We start from the raw sequence: 16,816 nt of genomic DNA on the forward strand, positions 1-16,816 counted from the left end.
CCACCATATTCATGTTGCCTATATTCATGCGGCCCATCATCATGATCATCATGCGGCCCAACATCAACATGTTATCCAACATTTCCAACATCGCGTCATCATTACTAAGCAATCTCCATCACCACTACACAACCCCATCATCATGATTACATTCGGATAGATGCAACAGTTCCAAATAAATCATCCTAGAAGGTGATCATTTGATGAGACCATGGTGGCCTAACAATCAAGACAACATAAGTATACATACTTCTATGCGATCCAGAATCAGTCATCATAAAAGATCATTTGGTAATTAAGTTCTTAATTTACTGCTTGATTTAAATCCTGCAATGTAGTCGAAGGGAGATCCATAGTGATCACAAAACTCGCATTCAAATTGATTGTCCCAAGGTGATGACTACTATTAACTTGATGGAAAGAATTACTTAGGAGGTTCACAATCTACAAAAATGTTTATTAGAAGTAAAAAAGAAGCAATTACGGGAAAAAGCCTGTAGTGGATGATCCATCCCATAATTGATTGGAAATAATAATAATCTAACCCTAATGTCATGGTCCATTCTATGCAACCCAATATGAGTCACAGAAATATTATTTCTTAAGGACAACAAAGGACGAGAATCGGTTACCAAGGCATTCTCAATAGGATGACTTACCCAGAATTACTAGTTGCGTCGTGAGATAACAAATATGTAACACGGTGAGATGTTGGTTGAGAGCCTTACCATAATGAGGTAGAATCACTATTAGCTTAATGGAACACTACAAATGATATTAGAAAGAATATTGGGCGACAAAGAGTGAATACTTGGGTACACTTCATTCGAATATTGAGTTACAAAGGGAGCAAGTTGTAAGAAGGGATTTCCGACCTTTCTGAAATCTGTCAACAATTACATTAGAGACATGAGAAAAAGTTGAAAAGTCACTAATAGTGAAGCATATCAATCAAGTTAGTCCTGAGAGATCTACTTAACTCTAGTTACAATTAAACTTACAGATTCTAGACCATCTAAAATAAGTGGATCTGAATGGGGATGGTCAACTTTTGCTTTCTACTGATGATATGGCAAAAAAAAAAAGAAAAATTGCACTCCTGTCAGAAGATTTCATCAAGGAACAAAGATGCAACTTAGTTTCCAACTAGTGTCGAGATAGAAGAATGTCATCACCAACACAGTTGCTCAAGGCATCTCTCTGCTCTAAAGAAGTTATGCAGTCAGGTATCTTCATTATCACATACCATGTTTCAATCTTATCCTTGCATCTTGAATTATTGATTCAGGTGCTTCAAATGACGTAATGGGTAAAAATGATTTCATTTCCTATTTTTCTTATTTCTAGCATAAAATTGGCTGATGAATCTCTTTATTGTGCTTTTTATAATGTCAACTTCCTCCACCTTTGTCATTACCTCAGTCGCACATGTTGCATCTTTTTCATCTAGCTTGATGTTTGTAAGTTCTCTCACTTAACAATTGAACTACAACATCAATTTCTTTCCTTACCACTGTGATGTCCGGAACTTAAGAATGAGGAAAAGGATTGGTGGTGATCATGAAGATAATGGACCATACATGTTCTTTACAAATACTGCATTTATTTATGACTCATCAGCTACAAACAAGAAATAGGCAATACCTATTAGATACTCCTTTTGGTTATTTATAGTTGAAATCCCTTCAGTAACTCTGTACAAAAAGTTCATTAATAATTCAAAATTTCAAAGTGAAACATGTAAACCTGTCATGTGAAAACATTGTAGAACATTCCCTTTAGCAACCATGAGAGTTTTAATAATTTCTCCCATTCATTTTGATGTTGAGGGGACTTGCTCCTATTATTTGTGTTTGGTTATAAACAATTTTCAATGATTTATTTCTTTCATTGATTACTCTCATTTTGCATGGATTTATCTCATTAAGAGTAGCAGTTGAAGTCACTGAAGTTGTCAAAATAGCTTGATAAGATGGTCCAAACTCAATTTGACATAACATTAATTTTTTTCAGTCTGACGATGCTTGAGAATGAATATATATATATATATATATATATATATATATATATATATATATATATATAGACACACACACACACACACACACACACACACACACACACACACACACACAGATTTTCATGGTTATTTTCTAGAACACAATATAGAATCTCAAACCTCTTGTCCTTGTATGCATCAACAAAATGGAGTGGAAAAATCTTCTTGTAGAGTTGATTAGATCTATCATGGTAGGAATGAAGATACCTAAAATCCATTAGGATGAAGCAATTCTTACAGTAACCTATAGGATTAAAGGATGTCGACCCTATTCATCATGGCATGCATCCTATGGAACTTTTGAAGCCTGACTTTACTTTGTGCTCTCTTCATCCGATGATATTTGGATGTCTCTGCTTTGTACATGTTCTCGGACCTTCTAAGAACAAGTTAGGACCTCAAGTCACAAAATCTGTAATTTTAGTAATACTCTAATGATCAGAAGGGCTACTGTTGTTATCATGTGACAAGAAAATAATATTTAATGATGTCACTTTTGTTACAATGCACCTTATTTAACCTCACAAGACAGCATCTCTTATCATTTTCATTCAAATGATCCAATTCTCCTTCCTGTATTAATCAAATGTCCTCCTAATCCTGTTCAGACGGGTCTCACACAATTGGAAAGTAGTTGAAGGTGAGGGGGGAGGTAAAGGACATGTCATCTGGAACTGTTACCAACCAAACCTTCCATTCTACAACTTTCCACCTATTATTATGCCTTCCTCATCAAATTTACTTCCCTGTAGAAAGTAAAATGTTTCTGCACTAGTCATTCCATCAGCAATTGTCTCTTATGGATCTCTTTCTCACTCTCATTCCTCCTCTGCATATCTTTCCTTCCTTTCCAATCCTACCAAGGTTGCAGATGCCTGGGCTCAGCCACACTGGAAAGTTTCCATGATGGAAGAGATTCCAGCTTGAGAGAGAGAGAGAGAGAGAGAGAGAGCACTCACTTTCATGCCTGTATTTATTGAGCTTTCTTCTTCCTTAATGTGTCTACGAGGGAGGAAATGAGGGAGAGTGGCAGAGTGCACTCACCTTCATACATGTATTTATTGAGCTTTCTCTATTCAATGGTTTGTTTGTTTTTTTTTTAGCTATTCAATGGTTAAGATGAATGGAGGCTTTGTAAAAACGGCTAGTTGAATTACTCTCTTGCAATTGTGGAGCCCACTTGTGTGACAAGTGCTCATCCAAATTTCAGATTTGGTTAGTTAAATGCATGTGTGGGGTTACTCATGCCCTGAGTTCCACACCCTTTAGTCGGATCCCAATTAACGCACAAGAGGCGCATCTCCATGTCCTAATTTTTACTTGTATGTTAAAGTTTCAGCTATTTTTTCAATGGCTTTACATGTCTTGTTCTAAAACTCTAGAATGTCCTCTCAACCATAGTTCTAACACTCGGTTACTGATGCAGGACATGATTTAATGCTAGCATGCAACGTGGAGATTATGAAAGAGTTCATAAAGTAATTCAATTAACAAAAGATGCTAACCCACCAAGTAATTAAGAGTAAACAACAGGAAATAAAATATGATTTAACCTAAATCACATGCCCGCATGCTAAGAAATCACATAAATCAATTAAAACTAGGCCCGGTGGAAGGATAAAACTTCCAATTTAGCATAGGCACGTTCCACACTCAATGGACTGACTTGTAGGTTTTATGATTAGGGTCAGGAAGGAGAAATTTTAAAATTTGGAAAACTATGGTTCATGGAAATTGGGGATTTTGGAATTACGATTTTTAGAAATTAGGAAAGATAGAAAATTGGGAATCTAGGGTTTAGGGTAGGGTTATGGATGGGGAATCAAGGGGTTTTGATGGGGGAAGCAAGGGGAAATCAAATGACTGAGCAGTTGTCCATACGGTCAGCTTAGGGGCTCGCACGTGAGGGTCATTTGGCTAAGGTTTTTGGTTCCCCAATGGTTGATTTCGGTTAGGGTTGAGGTCGGATAATGAAAAGTTAAAGAAAAAGATTATTTGGATGGTCTTAGATAGGAATGGAAGAAGAGATATGAAGTTTTTGGAAAAATGCCTATAGAAAGGAAGAAAGAAGGAAGATGATAGATGGAAGCCTCGCATCTCCGTTGAATGGGGAATGGAATCACACCACACCCAAGCTCCAAATCACATGGAGTATTCTTCAAATCACATGAAAGAGAAAAAACACATCTTTTTTTTTTAAAATAATGACATTAGGGCTTCACACACACACACACACACACACACACACACACACACACACACACATCTTTCTCTTTTATAGTCTCAAAAAAGACATTTTATAAAAAGACGCTCTCAGATAAGGTTCTCAACATAAATATACTTAATAAATTAAAAGTTGGTCCTAACTCCCTAATGTCAACACAAATATAAGTTATACCAAAAATAATGAAGCATGTAAATAATCTAAACAACTAAACTATTTCGTGGCCCATGGGGGTCCACGATTAAGATGTCTGATGATGATGATCTGACGGTTTGATCATCGTGTCCACCCAACCCAACAGTTTGATGTGTCCATCAAGCTCCTATATGCAACCCATGTGCATCTTCCCAATGTAGGGCCTTCAAAGATGCATGAACATGCATGAGGTCTTCAACATGACTAAGAATGTGAATTGGGTCAAGTGGGCCCCATGTAATGGTCGTCTAACCATAAGGAGACTGGCTCGGCCCTCCTCCTCCTTTGGTATGGTGTTCGGATGTCCTCATCAATTCTCCTCAGTCGAGGAGATTTCACCTTTCGCGAAATAAAGTTGTAGTGATGCTCGAGGAGATCTGAGTCTCATCATTGAAGCTCTGCCTCTGTGATCCATATATTGTCTGACTTTGGTTTATCCTTCCACTTGACAAGGTATTCCTGGTAACCTCCATGTCATGTGAAAACTGCTTCTTCATCGAAGGTATCCCCTATCTCTTTTCTTCTTCTCGTAGGTATGGATGGTACGGGTAATAAAGGTTGAGAAGATTGGTCAGGTAATGGCCATGGGTTATGGGATAGGTCAGGGGCATCATCATCAAAGTTCATGTGAGGGTTAGGAGGAGGTCCATGAAACGGTACAAGATCTTCCACATGACATATAGAACTGATACCCATGTTAGGTGGAAGATTTATCAAGTAAGCATTCGGACCTAGTCTTTTCAAGATTTTATATGGTCCAACGCTATAGGCTTGTAATTTTTTTATGGTTTCCTGTGAAAACTTTTTTGGACATATTCTAATCATGACTTCATCACCCATAACAAACTCTTTAAACCTATGGTGCAAGTCAGCAATTATTTTGTATGTTTCATTACTTAAATTGATTCTTTTTCTAATCTTCACATGCAAGTCATGCATATGTCGTGTAGATGCATAATTATGACTTGGCAGAGCATACATATCGCAGGGACTTGCACATGTACACATATATTTCTTTAAGTCTTCCGCTTGCGACTTTCACTTATCCCTGGATTATGTTTGCAGTTTGGCTTAATCTATTCCATGTTTTATGCACTCATACAGACAACATACATTCATCATTACATATGTTGCATAAGTGATGTTTTGGAACTCGGGAGTTGAGTTATGCTCGATCCCCGAATTTCAGGGCGTTACATGAGCTGTCACATAGGCAGATCTTTAGGGGGGGGGCATCAAATGCACAGTGTTGGTGCCCAACACACATCACGTTGGGGCCCACGGCTGGGACCCACGGTCCCTGCCTCCAGCATTAAACGCAACAGGACGCTGCTGCAGCGTCCTCTGGACGTCAGCAGCAGCAGCGTCTGCTGCTTAATTTTTTTTATTGTTTTTCTATGGATTTTCGTACGTGGGGCCCGCATCAGGAGAATTCAACCCAACCATTACATTCTAGGACTCAAGACAGACCAAACAAGCCTAATATTCAGCATGTTTCGGTGTGTAGAAATATCAGTGTGGATTTTAACGGTAAAAACCAATATTTTCTATGAAATGGCCTACCAGATAATCGGATTAACTTCATTTTTTAGCTCAACGCCTAAAATGAACAGGGGAACGGGATGGACGGCGTGGATCAACCCCATACATCAAGGTGGGGCCTGCATGAGCGGTCCACCCAAGGTTTAGAATCAAACTGATATTTTTGTTTTCTGTTTGCTGGACGGTACACCACACTGTCAATTCATACTTCACTGTCTAGCCACGTCCAGCGTCCCTGGACACTGGATGGTTTGGGTAACACATTTAAGGTGGGCCCCACCCACAAACGTGCTACCAGGGTGGGCCACCAAATGGCTGGATGATGTGGATAAGACATACATCAAGGTGAGGTACATCCGGGTGGGCCACACGGCCACATCATCACACAAAAATGAAAGAGAGAGGGAGAGAGAGAGAAATAGACACGTGTGATGGAGGGACCCCGACACTATGGGCCCTCCCTTTTCATGCATTCAATCATACATCGAGTGGGTCCCTTTACATGTGGGCCCACCAAATCAAAAATCAACGGTGGAGATTCCTTTTTCACCAAAATGGAAGGTCTAGATGACATCTTTCAAACTAGAAAGTAAACATCATGATGGGGTCCATGGAAAATGGCCCCATCATGGAATGATCATGAGAATTATAGTGGGTCATCGGCCACATCTTGGGTCCCAAGTGAGATCCATACCATCAATCGGTAGGCCCCACTTAGCCCATCATCAAAGCATTAAATCTAAGCCTATAAAACACCCACATTCGATCTCTTCTTCCTTCTTCCGCCAATGCATGCTACAGCTCCATAGGAACAATTTCAACGGTTGAGATGAAACTTGGATGGTAGAGATGGGAGATAGAAAGTGGGCCACACAAAGCTCTCTCATGGAGCTTGGACGTTGGATGCTCTCATGGGGTTTGCTTGAAAAAAAATGAAGAAATGGGAGAGAGAGAGAGAGAGAGAGAGAGGATGGGATGTAAAGAGAGAGGGATGGGTGAGTGAGTGATGGGTGAGTGATGTGTACTTGACATGTAAGGAATGGGTAGCTTTGACTTTGGGGTTGCTTTTGGGGATGGGAATGTACTTGACATGATATGGTGATTGATGGGACATGTTGTAGAGATTCTCTTGGGATTGCAAACGTGCGGCATTTTCTCGAACTGAACGTGGGCCCACATCTCCTGGCCCTGGTATCGCCTCGGCAAGTAATACGCGATGTCAGAACCACGGCGACGGTGGTTGAGCCGACTCAAATCTACGGGATACGACTTAAGGTCGTGCGCAAACGTCGATTATAGGTCGCGGATTGCCGGAATTCGATGGGAAGGATTGCGAGAGTCTACGGAACAGTATGGACTAGGATACAGGCCTTACAGCTGTAACCTCAAGTAGCACCTCCATAATAACCTTAAGTGTTACCTCACTTCCCACGTGGGCATACAGCGTCAAATCAGCTTTAGTCTCTCTTTCAAACTCTTTAGCATTAACCATAGGAAGAGACTCAAGTTAGAGTTTCATCACATCTTCAGGACCACATTTCTTGACATCCTCCTTTTCCGATGTGCTTTTGGGATGGAAAGGCATCGAGATAATCATTTTGCCTTCATACATAAACGAACACGTATTCGAGCAACCGAATAATGTTGCGTCACTGTCATATAACCAAGGCCTTCCAAAAATGATGTGGCATATATCCATAAGCAAAATATCACACCACAATGTGTCTATATAGGAATCAAACTGCATGGGAATAGGACAATGCTAAGAAACCATAATCAAAGATGCATCAGCCCATGAGAGTGAGGAACAACTAGCATACCTAAGCGGTCCACGGTGCTAGCAGAGACCACATTGATGTAACTGCCACTATCAATGATCACCTTGCCATTTTTACCACCACACTTGGCATAAGTGTGGAAAATTGAATTCATGCGTCAATCATCACTTTCTGCAATCTAACTTAAGGCGCGGCTAACAATTCCAAATGACACAGTCTCAACTCCTTCAATTTGATCCACAGCTTGTGATTGAACATCTTTCCCGGTGTTGGGGTTCGCCTGAAGGGAAGCTGCAAGATGATTGACACGTGTATTGGTCACAGTCAACTAAGTCGCGATGGTCCCATTGTGCGCTTCAATGGCCGTCAGACAGTGGTTGATAGCATTAAGGGCCTTGGTAATTTGTTCTAGATTCATAGTGGGATGTAGGCCAAAACCACGTCCATAACGAGTTAGCATACACAAGGTAACTCTTAAGGAAAAACCTAGATCCTAAGGTAATGTTATGACAAAGACAAAACCAACCTAGAGATCAAATTGGAAACACTAGAGACACTAATCTGAGAATTCAGCAAGCTATTAACCTAAAATACTACCCTGAAAATTCAGTAGAATGGCAATCTGAGAGTACCGAGCTGAAAATTCAGCAAGAGTGTAATTTGAAAATTACGAACTGAAAATTCAGTAAGGTGACAACTTGAGATTACTACTCTGAAAATTCAACAATTGTATAAGTGGAAAACTCTAGCTGAAAATTCAGCAACGAGACACTCCAAACTAGAAATAAAAATCTGCAATATGATTCTAAATTCCATATGCAATGTATTCTCTAATAACCCTAGATGTGACTCTAACCTAAGTGCAACATAAAAATCATATGCTAAACCTATGTCTCTAATACCAAATTTGATGCAGGACACATGATTTAATGTTAACATGCAACATGGAGATTATGAAAGAGTCCATAAAGTAATTCAATTAACAAAAGATGCTAACCCACCAAGTAATTAAGAGTATACAATAAGAACTAAAATATGATTTAACCTAAATCATATACCCGCATGCTAAAAAAGCACATAAATCAATTAAAACTAGGCCCGGTGGAAGGATAGAACTTCCAATTTAGCATAGCACGTTCCACACTTAATGGACTAACTTTTAGGTTTTATGATTAAAGTTAGGAAGGGAAAAAATTTAAATTTAAAAAATTAGGGTTCATGGAAATTAGGGATTTTGGAATTATGATTTTTAGAAATTGGAAAAAATAGGAAATTGGGGATCTAGGATTTAGGGTAGGGTTATGGATGGGGAATCAAGGAGTTTTGATGGGAGAAGGGGAAATCAAAGGATTGAGCGGTTGTCTATATGGTCAGCCTAGGGGCTCGCACGTGTGGGTCGTTGGCTAGGTTTTTGGGTCCTCAATGGTTGATTTTGGTTGGGATTGAAGTTGGATGATAAAAAGTTAAAGAAAAATATTATTTGGATCGTCTTAGATAGGAAGGGAAGAAGAGATATAAAGTTTTTAACAAAATACCTCTTTTGAATAGAAATGAAGAGAGAAGGAAGATGATAGATGGAAGCCTCGAATCTCCGTTGAATAGGGAATGGAATCACACCACACCCAAGCTCCAAATCACATGGAGTATTCTTCAAATCACATGAAAGAGAGAAAACACAGCTTCTTTTTTTTCAAAATAATAACATTAGGGCTTCACACACCCATCTTTCTCTTTTAGTCTCAGAAAAAATACCTTTTTTCTAAAAGATGCTCTCAGATAAGATTATCAACATAAATATGCTTAATAAATTAAAATTGTTCCTAACTCCCTAATGTCAACAAAAATATAAGTGATACAAAAAATAATAAAACATGTAAATAATAAACAACTAAACTATTTTATGGCCCATGAGGGTCCACGATCAAGATGTCTGATGATGATGATTCAACCAATGGTCTGATCATTGTGTCCACCCAATCCAACGGTCCGATGTGTCCATCAAACTCATATATACAACCCACGTGCATTTTTTCAGTGTAGGGTCTTCAAATATGCATGAACATGCACGTGGGGTCTTTAACGTAGCTAGGAATGTGAATTGGGCCAAGTGGGCCCCATGTAATGCCCGTCTAACCATAAGGAGACTAGCTCAGCCCTCCTTTGGTATGGTGCTCGGATGTCCTCATCAGTTACCCTTTGCCGACTCAAAACTTGGAGAAGTCAGCTCAAAATAATAAGTCATTGATCAGCCAATGGTCATGTGGATGAAATAATAAAGGTAGCTGAGAATCAAACCTTTGGCCTGCATTATGCCAGTAAAAACCATAGCAAGCATTGACTGCTTCTTAGTTAATTTCAAGTATTTTATGGATGATTCACAAATATTTTAACTATCACTAGTTAGTTATTAAATAATGAGTTGAATTAAGTAAAGACTCATCTCAAGTTGATCCGACCAGGCTGGACGTCAAGTCGTGTCGAGTTTTCAGGTTTTAAATGATGCCCTGTACTATCTTTCTAGGCTGTCAATGGGTCAGGTTTGGGTCAGGTCCTATAGTACCCATAACCGGTATAACCAGGTTCAGGTATCACCGAGTCCAGGTCCTTTCAGGCCAGGGTCTAGTTCTTGAAAACCCAGACCCAGATACCCTCGGTGTCCATATCCATTCCCATTTTTGAATCTAGGTTTCAGATTGAGTTTTGAGACAAATAAGAGCATTTATATCAACGTGGTCTCTATTGAAAAAGAAACATCTCACAAAGGACATATGATCGTTGCATAAATAGGCATTGGATTAAGAAAAAACACCCAATGCCTTCTCCAACCTTTCCTCGTCATCATACTCCATTTTCAGACCACAATTTCCTCTGAATTCCACCACCAATTTAGTTGATATTAGAATGTCCTCATTTGATCAAAAGTAGATCTTAAGCAGGCATGACTGGTAGCACTTGTTTTTTAAGTTAAACGATAGCTCTCAAGTAAGACCATTCAGTTCAATCACTCAAATCTCATCATGCATTCAGTGGATTGTGGTACCAGATACCACCATGCTCTAACATATATTATTCTCTCTCTCTCCAAAAAACTTCTACCACTCAGTTTTGATGTGACAATTATCAAATATTGATAATCGGATGGACTCACAGCATGCTTCATCCCAAACTTCAAATATTTAACTTTTTCACAAAACCGGTACTTGTTAAAAGCATGAACATTGATCGCACCGAACTGTTGGAGAGAGAATAATGTCTTCTGCATTGAGATGAGCCTGGCTAAAAGTATCAAACCCTATGATCTCAAAAAGTTAGATTCTGTCTTTATAAACTTCAAAAACTGTTTCAAGTAAATCGACTGCCGGAATCACTCTCTCCTACCACCCAACCAAAAAAAATATTTCCTTCAAGAAAGAAATTACGGAGGCATACAACGACAAAATAACTTTTTTCATAAATAAATAGCAAGCCATTTCAATATATGCAATGAACCTCCAAAGGTTCAAATAATGCACAACTTAAAGAAGTTAATAGTTAGCCTTTACGATTTACAGAATATAACATGTACAGAGGCAAGCGAATTTACTTCTCCCAACCATCGTAATCAACACTATCGTTAATATTTAGAACATGTAACTGTATGCATAGAGCATCAGTAAAGACCCAAGTCATGCATTGCAGATTTCATATAAAAGCCCACTGATGATTCCATTTTTAACATAAAAAGCTACGATCAGAAGCAAGGAGGAAAACAACCCAAAAAGAGGGGGCAAGAAAGGTACACCATTAAAGTGCCATAGGCATGAGTATTCATGGCGACTCAAATTTTCTGGAGGATGTATACAAGAAGTAAGAGAAGGCAACGTCTCCAAAAATTTTCAACAAATTCTCCACCCAGAAGGCAGGTTGGCCTCCAGCAGATTGCGGTAGGAATTCAAACCAGTCTTGGGTTAGGGAAGAATTTGAGCTATCTTTGACACATGTCAAGCATCACACTGGTTCTGTATGAAATGGCACGGTTCCATGGACAGTATGGCAGAACAGAATCCAGCCTGGTGGTCATATTGTGTACGAATCTTTTAATCTGATAGTGTAAAGTTTGAAAGAATGCAGCACAAAAATTTAGCAACTTAAGCCTCAAAAAACTAAAAAAATAAATAAATAAATAAATAATAAAAAATAAAAACTAAGTAAAATATCCAATCAGTGGGACAAGCTGAATCATATTGACATTATTTATCTAAACAACAAGAGATTGACGAAATACATCACCTCCATGCCAGTCCTAGTCACCTTAGTCGAGGGAAGAAATTTCTTCACGAACTCCAAATCAAGCTGAGCCAGTTATCCTATTCACCTAGTGAGCAATTTTCAGAGTTCCAAGACAGCACGAGTTGCAAACCTAAAGAGCTTGAAAACCAAAAATGAAGTTCTGAATCACATTAGGAAGACCCTCCAGGAGAAGTAAATTGCCGAGCATGAAGATTTGACCATAGCATTAAACCTTAGAAGAAGTTTTGGCATCACCTTTCATGTTAATAGCTGGAATTTATCAGATCTGCATGCTTGTTGCATTGCACGTCACCCCAAAATGAACTTGAACGTGTATGAGGGTGATATATCAATCTAGACCATCCATCGAATCAAGCCCACTATCCATAACCCTAGTTCTAAAAGGTAAAGCAATTGGATGATGCTAACATCTGACCAATTAGCATGCAAAAAAGAACAGTCAGGATAATTGACAGCAAAACTGATAATCATCAACTTGAAATATCCAGTTGACCACACAGCCCACACCTTGGATTATTGATGGTTATAAAGAATTACTTCAATTGGACATTGCTAGCCTATAAGCATTCGAAGAATGCAACATTTGCACACATATGTGACATGCCTTCATTATTCACCCAGCCAAATCAGCTGTTTAGACACTTGACCACAAAGAATCCCGCACCAAACGCTTCTAAGTAAGATTCTCTTGGTAAAGAAAGGTAAAGATAAATCTTTTAGTTCGAATTAAAATGCAAAACAACTTTACTTCCTACAGAAATACTCTTTGAAAATTGAAACATCCCATCTTCCTCTCACCCTCATTCCAACCCATGAACGGCTGTAGATAAAATTGTTTCTTTTTTGTTAGTCCTCAATTTCATAATCTTTTGAACAATTAAACGTAATTTTTTTCAGTAAAACTTCAATTTTTTGCTAGACATATTGTCTGCTTCCTTCTTTTTTTCTAGTCTAGAATTATTATTTTTAATTAATAAGACAATTCCTCCCTCATTTCAAAAGGAAGTACTAAAAATTTGCATGTTTTTTATTGTCTCTCTAAGATGTAAAATTTAAGAAAAAAGAAACAGAAACGTTTATGTCATACTCATACATGTTATTCCCGTAGGTGAGATCCAAGGACCCTGCTACAGTGTACGTGTCATGCATGGTCATTATGGCACAACTGTAGATAAGAAAAGATCCATGAATCATATAATTCCTTATCAAAGAAAGGCAAGGTCATTAATAAGGAAATATAGCACACTCTACTAGGAAAGAACCTTTTATTTAATTTCTTCTATTGAATAAATTCATATTTTCATTCATAAATTTTTTTTAAGGTAACAACAAAATAGTTTCATAAACTATTTGGTTCTTTAATTGAATAAAATATTGTCAAAACCTACACTTTGTACTGGAACAGGATTTTGACAATCATATCGATGTCTGTGCAACATATGATGTAAACTATCCAATCCAAGGGTTGGAAAACAGATGGTTATAGCGAAAAATGCCAACATTCCATTGGCTACAATCATCCAGTCGATATGATTCTTTGAAGGTGACCTATAAGGTGTGGGATGGACTGGATGCAAAATCAAGAATTGTGATATGGACTGCCCACATGTTCAAATGCAATTAGGTGCAATATAACTTGCAAGCGACAAAATGCAGGGAAGCATTTCCAGTGACTGGTGCACCAAGAAGAAGCCATCAATTAATTAGTTGCAGAAGGGATAATCTCAAAACTGATTGATCAGTTTACGAAGAAAAAGATAGATTTTCATACAGACATCCACAAGAGCATGATTCGCCACGAATTCATCCAGCTAAGTCAGACTGTGTCAAAGTGACTGGCTTCAGAGCAGAAAGATTTTCATACAAACATCCACAAGAGCATCATTCACCATGAATTCATCCAGCTGAAGTCGGACGGTGTCAACGTGACTGGCTTCAGAGGCCAAGCTGGGAAACTTGAGTGGTACATGAACTCCATCAATGGTCCTGAAATCACAATAGTGTTGTCCAAATTTCCAGGAACACAAAGTGCTTGAAAAAAGGTCAAATCATCAGGCTTGCTTAACAATTGCTGCTAAGAACATGTCACAGATCCTGCAGCACGAGAGACAATCTCCTGAAATATGAAGTCAAACAAAAATAAGGAAAGAAAAAGAAAAAAATAGAGAAATGCACAAGAACATCTCTTCACCGTGCTTTTCTCCAGCCAAGTCATGCAGTGCAAGCAGAGAGAATTTTTAAGGTACATGGCCTCCAAAGGATCAACATTTGGAACAGGCAACTAGGAGCCATGTGTCTCATGTTTAAGTCCAAATTTTCCGGGTACATTGAGGTGCCCGAACATGACTAGAATATCATCAGAGCTTGATTTCCTACTTAAGAGTAAGAAAATGACAGACATCACATGTCCTGAACCACAAAAGACAATGTCTAGAAATGTAGTGGAGAGTTCATAAGGGCAAATAGAAAGATCAATGACTGCACACCATATTGTCACCAATGCACCCATCTATCCATGTCAAGCAAGCTGGCACGACACCTGATTTTAGAGATCGAGCACTGAAATTGGGATGAAGACGAACTCCACAATGATCAGTTTGGAAAAGGCAAATTGCAATCATGTTCAATTTAAGGTACGGATTCTCAGGCACAAAAGGTACAGAACTTTCATTTCTAACCGCTGGTACCCTGAAAGAGGATTTTACGCGAAGTGGCATGTAAGTAAACCCATTAAAGTGGTAAGAGGGACAAACAGACAACCATAAGAAAATTGTAAGTGGTAGCTCCATGTAAACAAGAGCTACTTGCATATAAAGGTACAACAAAAGCCAGCTAGCTGATATAAAACTAAGAGTTTTACAGTAGCTGTAGTTATAGGAACATGGAAAGAAGTCTTGTAGTATTAAACAAAAACAAAGCCGCAGCAGTTTCAAGAGTCTGATTTTAAGTGATACTTGCCATGTATCCAAAAACTATATCACTGTTGGCGACAACTGAACAGCCCAAGGAGCCCTGTGAAGAAAATTCTGCAAAAGGTCGCACCATCTGCAAATATGATAGACCAAAATAAACAATTCAGGGAGCATGTGTCTTTGATTTCTCCACCAGGACAATCCGACCATTCCACTCCGTTTGGTCAATAGCTCGGATCGCTGCATCGGCATCTTCATCTCTTTCCAAGGATAAAAATCCAAAACCACGAGAATCCCCCGTCCTTAAAGGAAAAAAGAAAGAAAAGTTAAGGCTTCAAGCTTTCATCGCCAGCAGAAAATTGCAGATAAAAAAGTCTTCAGGAGTCCTATATCTATCCACTCTGCAAGTTTTCCCAAGCAAACATTACAAAGAAATAAAAGGAGCAGGAGAAACATAAGCTACATAAGTGTTACAAAAAGATCAAGGAAAAGAGCAAAAGAAAATATGGCAATTAATGTCAACATCTTCGTACCTTGATTTAGGAAGAAGGTTCATATTTCAAACAGAAATTGCACAAAGTTTCTATACTCAGAGCCTATTAAAATGATTAAATTGTCTGGAGTTGTTCGTTGCATATAGCAGCGACAACCCAAAACCAAAAAAAGATAAGCAGAGTCAGCAAACTGCCTCAACATTCATGCACACAAATATAACCTGAATACTTAAAAACAAGACCACTAGTGAACGAGGACTGGGCCAAAAATCCTTCAATTTCTTGTGGTTAACTCTTATGTTACGTAATATCAGCATGAAAATGGAGCCAACAAAAAGTTCTTCCCCGTTTTAAGGCATAACCTCAATTCATGTATTTTGTATACAAGTAGACAAGTTCTCTAATTCATACACTTCGGTACATCAATTAAAGATGTGATTTGTCCTCATTTTGCATTGAATGAGGGAGTAGATAGTGCATTATTAGCAATGTTCGAATTATCTCCGATATTATCTTTATCTCCAGCTCAACGATACCGATAACACTGGTAGCAATACCGATAATGCTGGTAGTATCAGAAATTCTAGGTATTAGCAATGTATCGCTAAGTATCACCAATGTATCAATATCGCTAATGTAATCGCCAATATTTTCAACCATGTAAATTCTAGGCGTCGCTTGTATTACCAATGCATCAATATCACCACTGAATCACCAATATTTTCGACTATGTAAATTCTAGGTAATGCTTGTATCATAAGTGTATCGAAGATATTTCAATAATATCACTGAAGAATTGATATCATCAAAATTTCGTTTATAAGAAAAAAATTTATTTCAATTTTTTTCATGGCCACATGGTTGTATGTAGTGTTCAATTTGTCATTGATAATATTGATAATATCTCGATATTATCGATATCGCAACATGCGCGATATTGAGACCACAATCTTCCGTTTCCTTTCCAATTGTTAATGATTTCTTAGTGAAATATCATATGTTGTTGATATTTTGCAATATCGATAGAAGGTTGGATGGTTAAATAGGCCAGATTGGATGGTTGGACTGATTTCTTACAACAACACATGTTTTTAAGGCCCCATTAAATGAGAACTTGTTGTGTATGCATTGTTTTTCCAAATTTTTTATTCTAAATATGCAAATATGAACATTTTAACATCTCTTGAAATTTCACTGAAAATTCCACCGTGTTTCCCATGTTTCCCTGCATTTCCAGTTATCAACGATATTATCACCGATATCGATATTGTTTCTGTATCCCTTGCCAACGAAACTTGTAGTGATACTGATACTTCGAACAT

At 38.2% G+C, this 16,816-nt stretch overlaps 1 protein-coding gene across 4 annotated transcripts in view; it reads right to left on the minus strand.

Annotated features, from left to right (window-relative positions):
• Positions 1–14,899: 14,899 nt before the first annotated feature.
• The window catches only part of LOC131221261 (uncharacterized), a 40,053-nt gene continuing 38,136 nt past the window's right edge, over positions 14,900–16,816 (minus strand). For 3 of the 4 annotated variants that reach the window (XM_058216465.1, XM_058216466.1, XM_058216464.1), the window contains one exon: positions 14,900–15,302. In XM_058216465.1, the coding sequence (XP_058072448.1) occupies positions 15,164–15,302 (139 nt within the window). In that variant the 3' untranslated portion in view covers positions 14,900–15,163. Of the gene's footprint in view, positions 15,402–16,816 lie in introns of all 4 variants that reach the window. The other variant, XM_058216467.1, reaches the window with a different exon arrangement.

Source organism: Magnolia sinica, chromosome 12, assembly GCF_029962835.1.
Source record: "Magnolia sinica isolate HGM2019 chromosome 12, MsV1, whole genome shotgun sequence".
Lineage (NCBI taxonomy): Eukaryota > Viridiplantae > Streptophyta > Magnoliopsida > Magnoliales > Magnoliaceae > Magnolia > Magnolia sinica.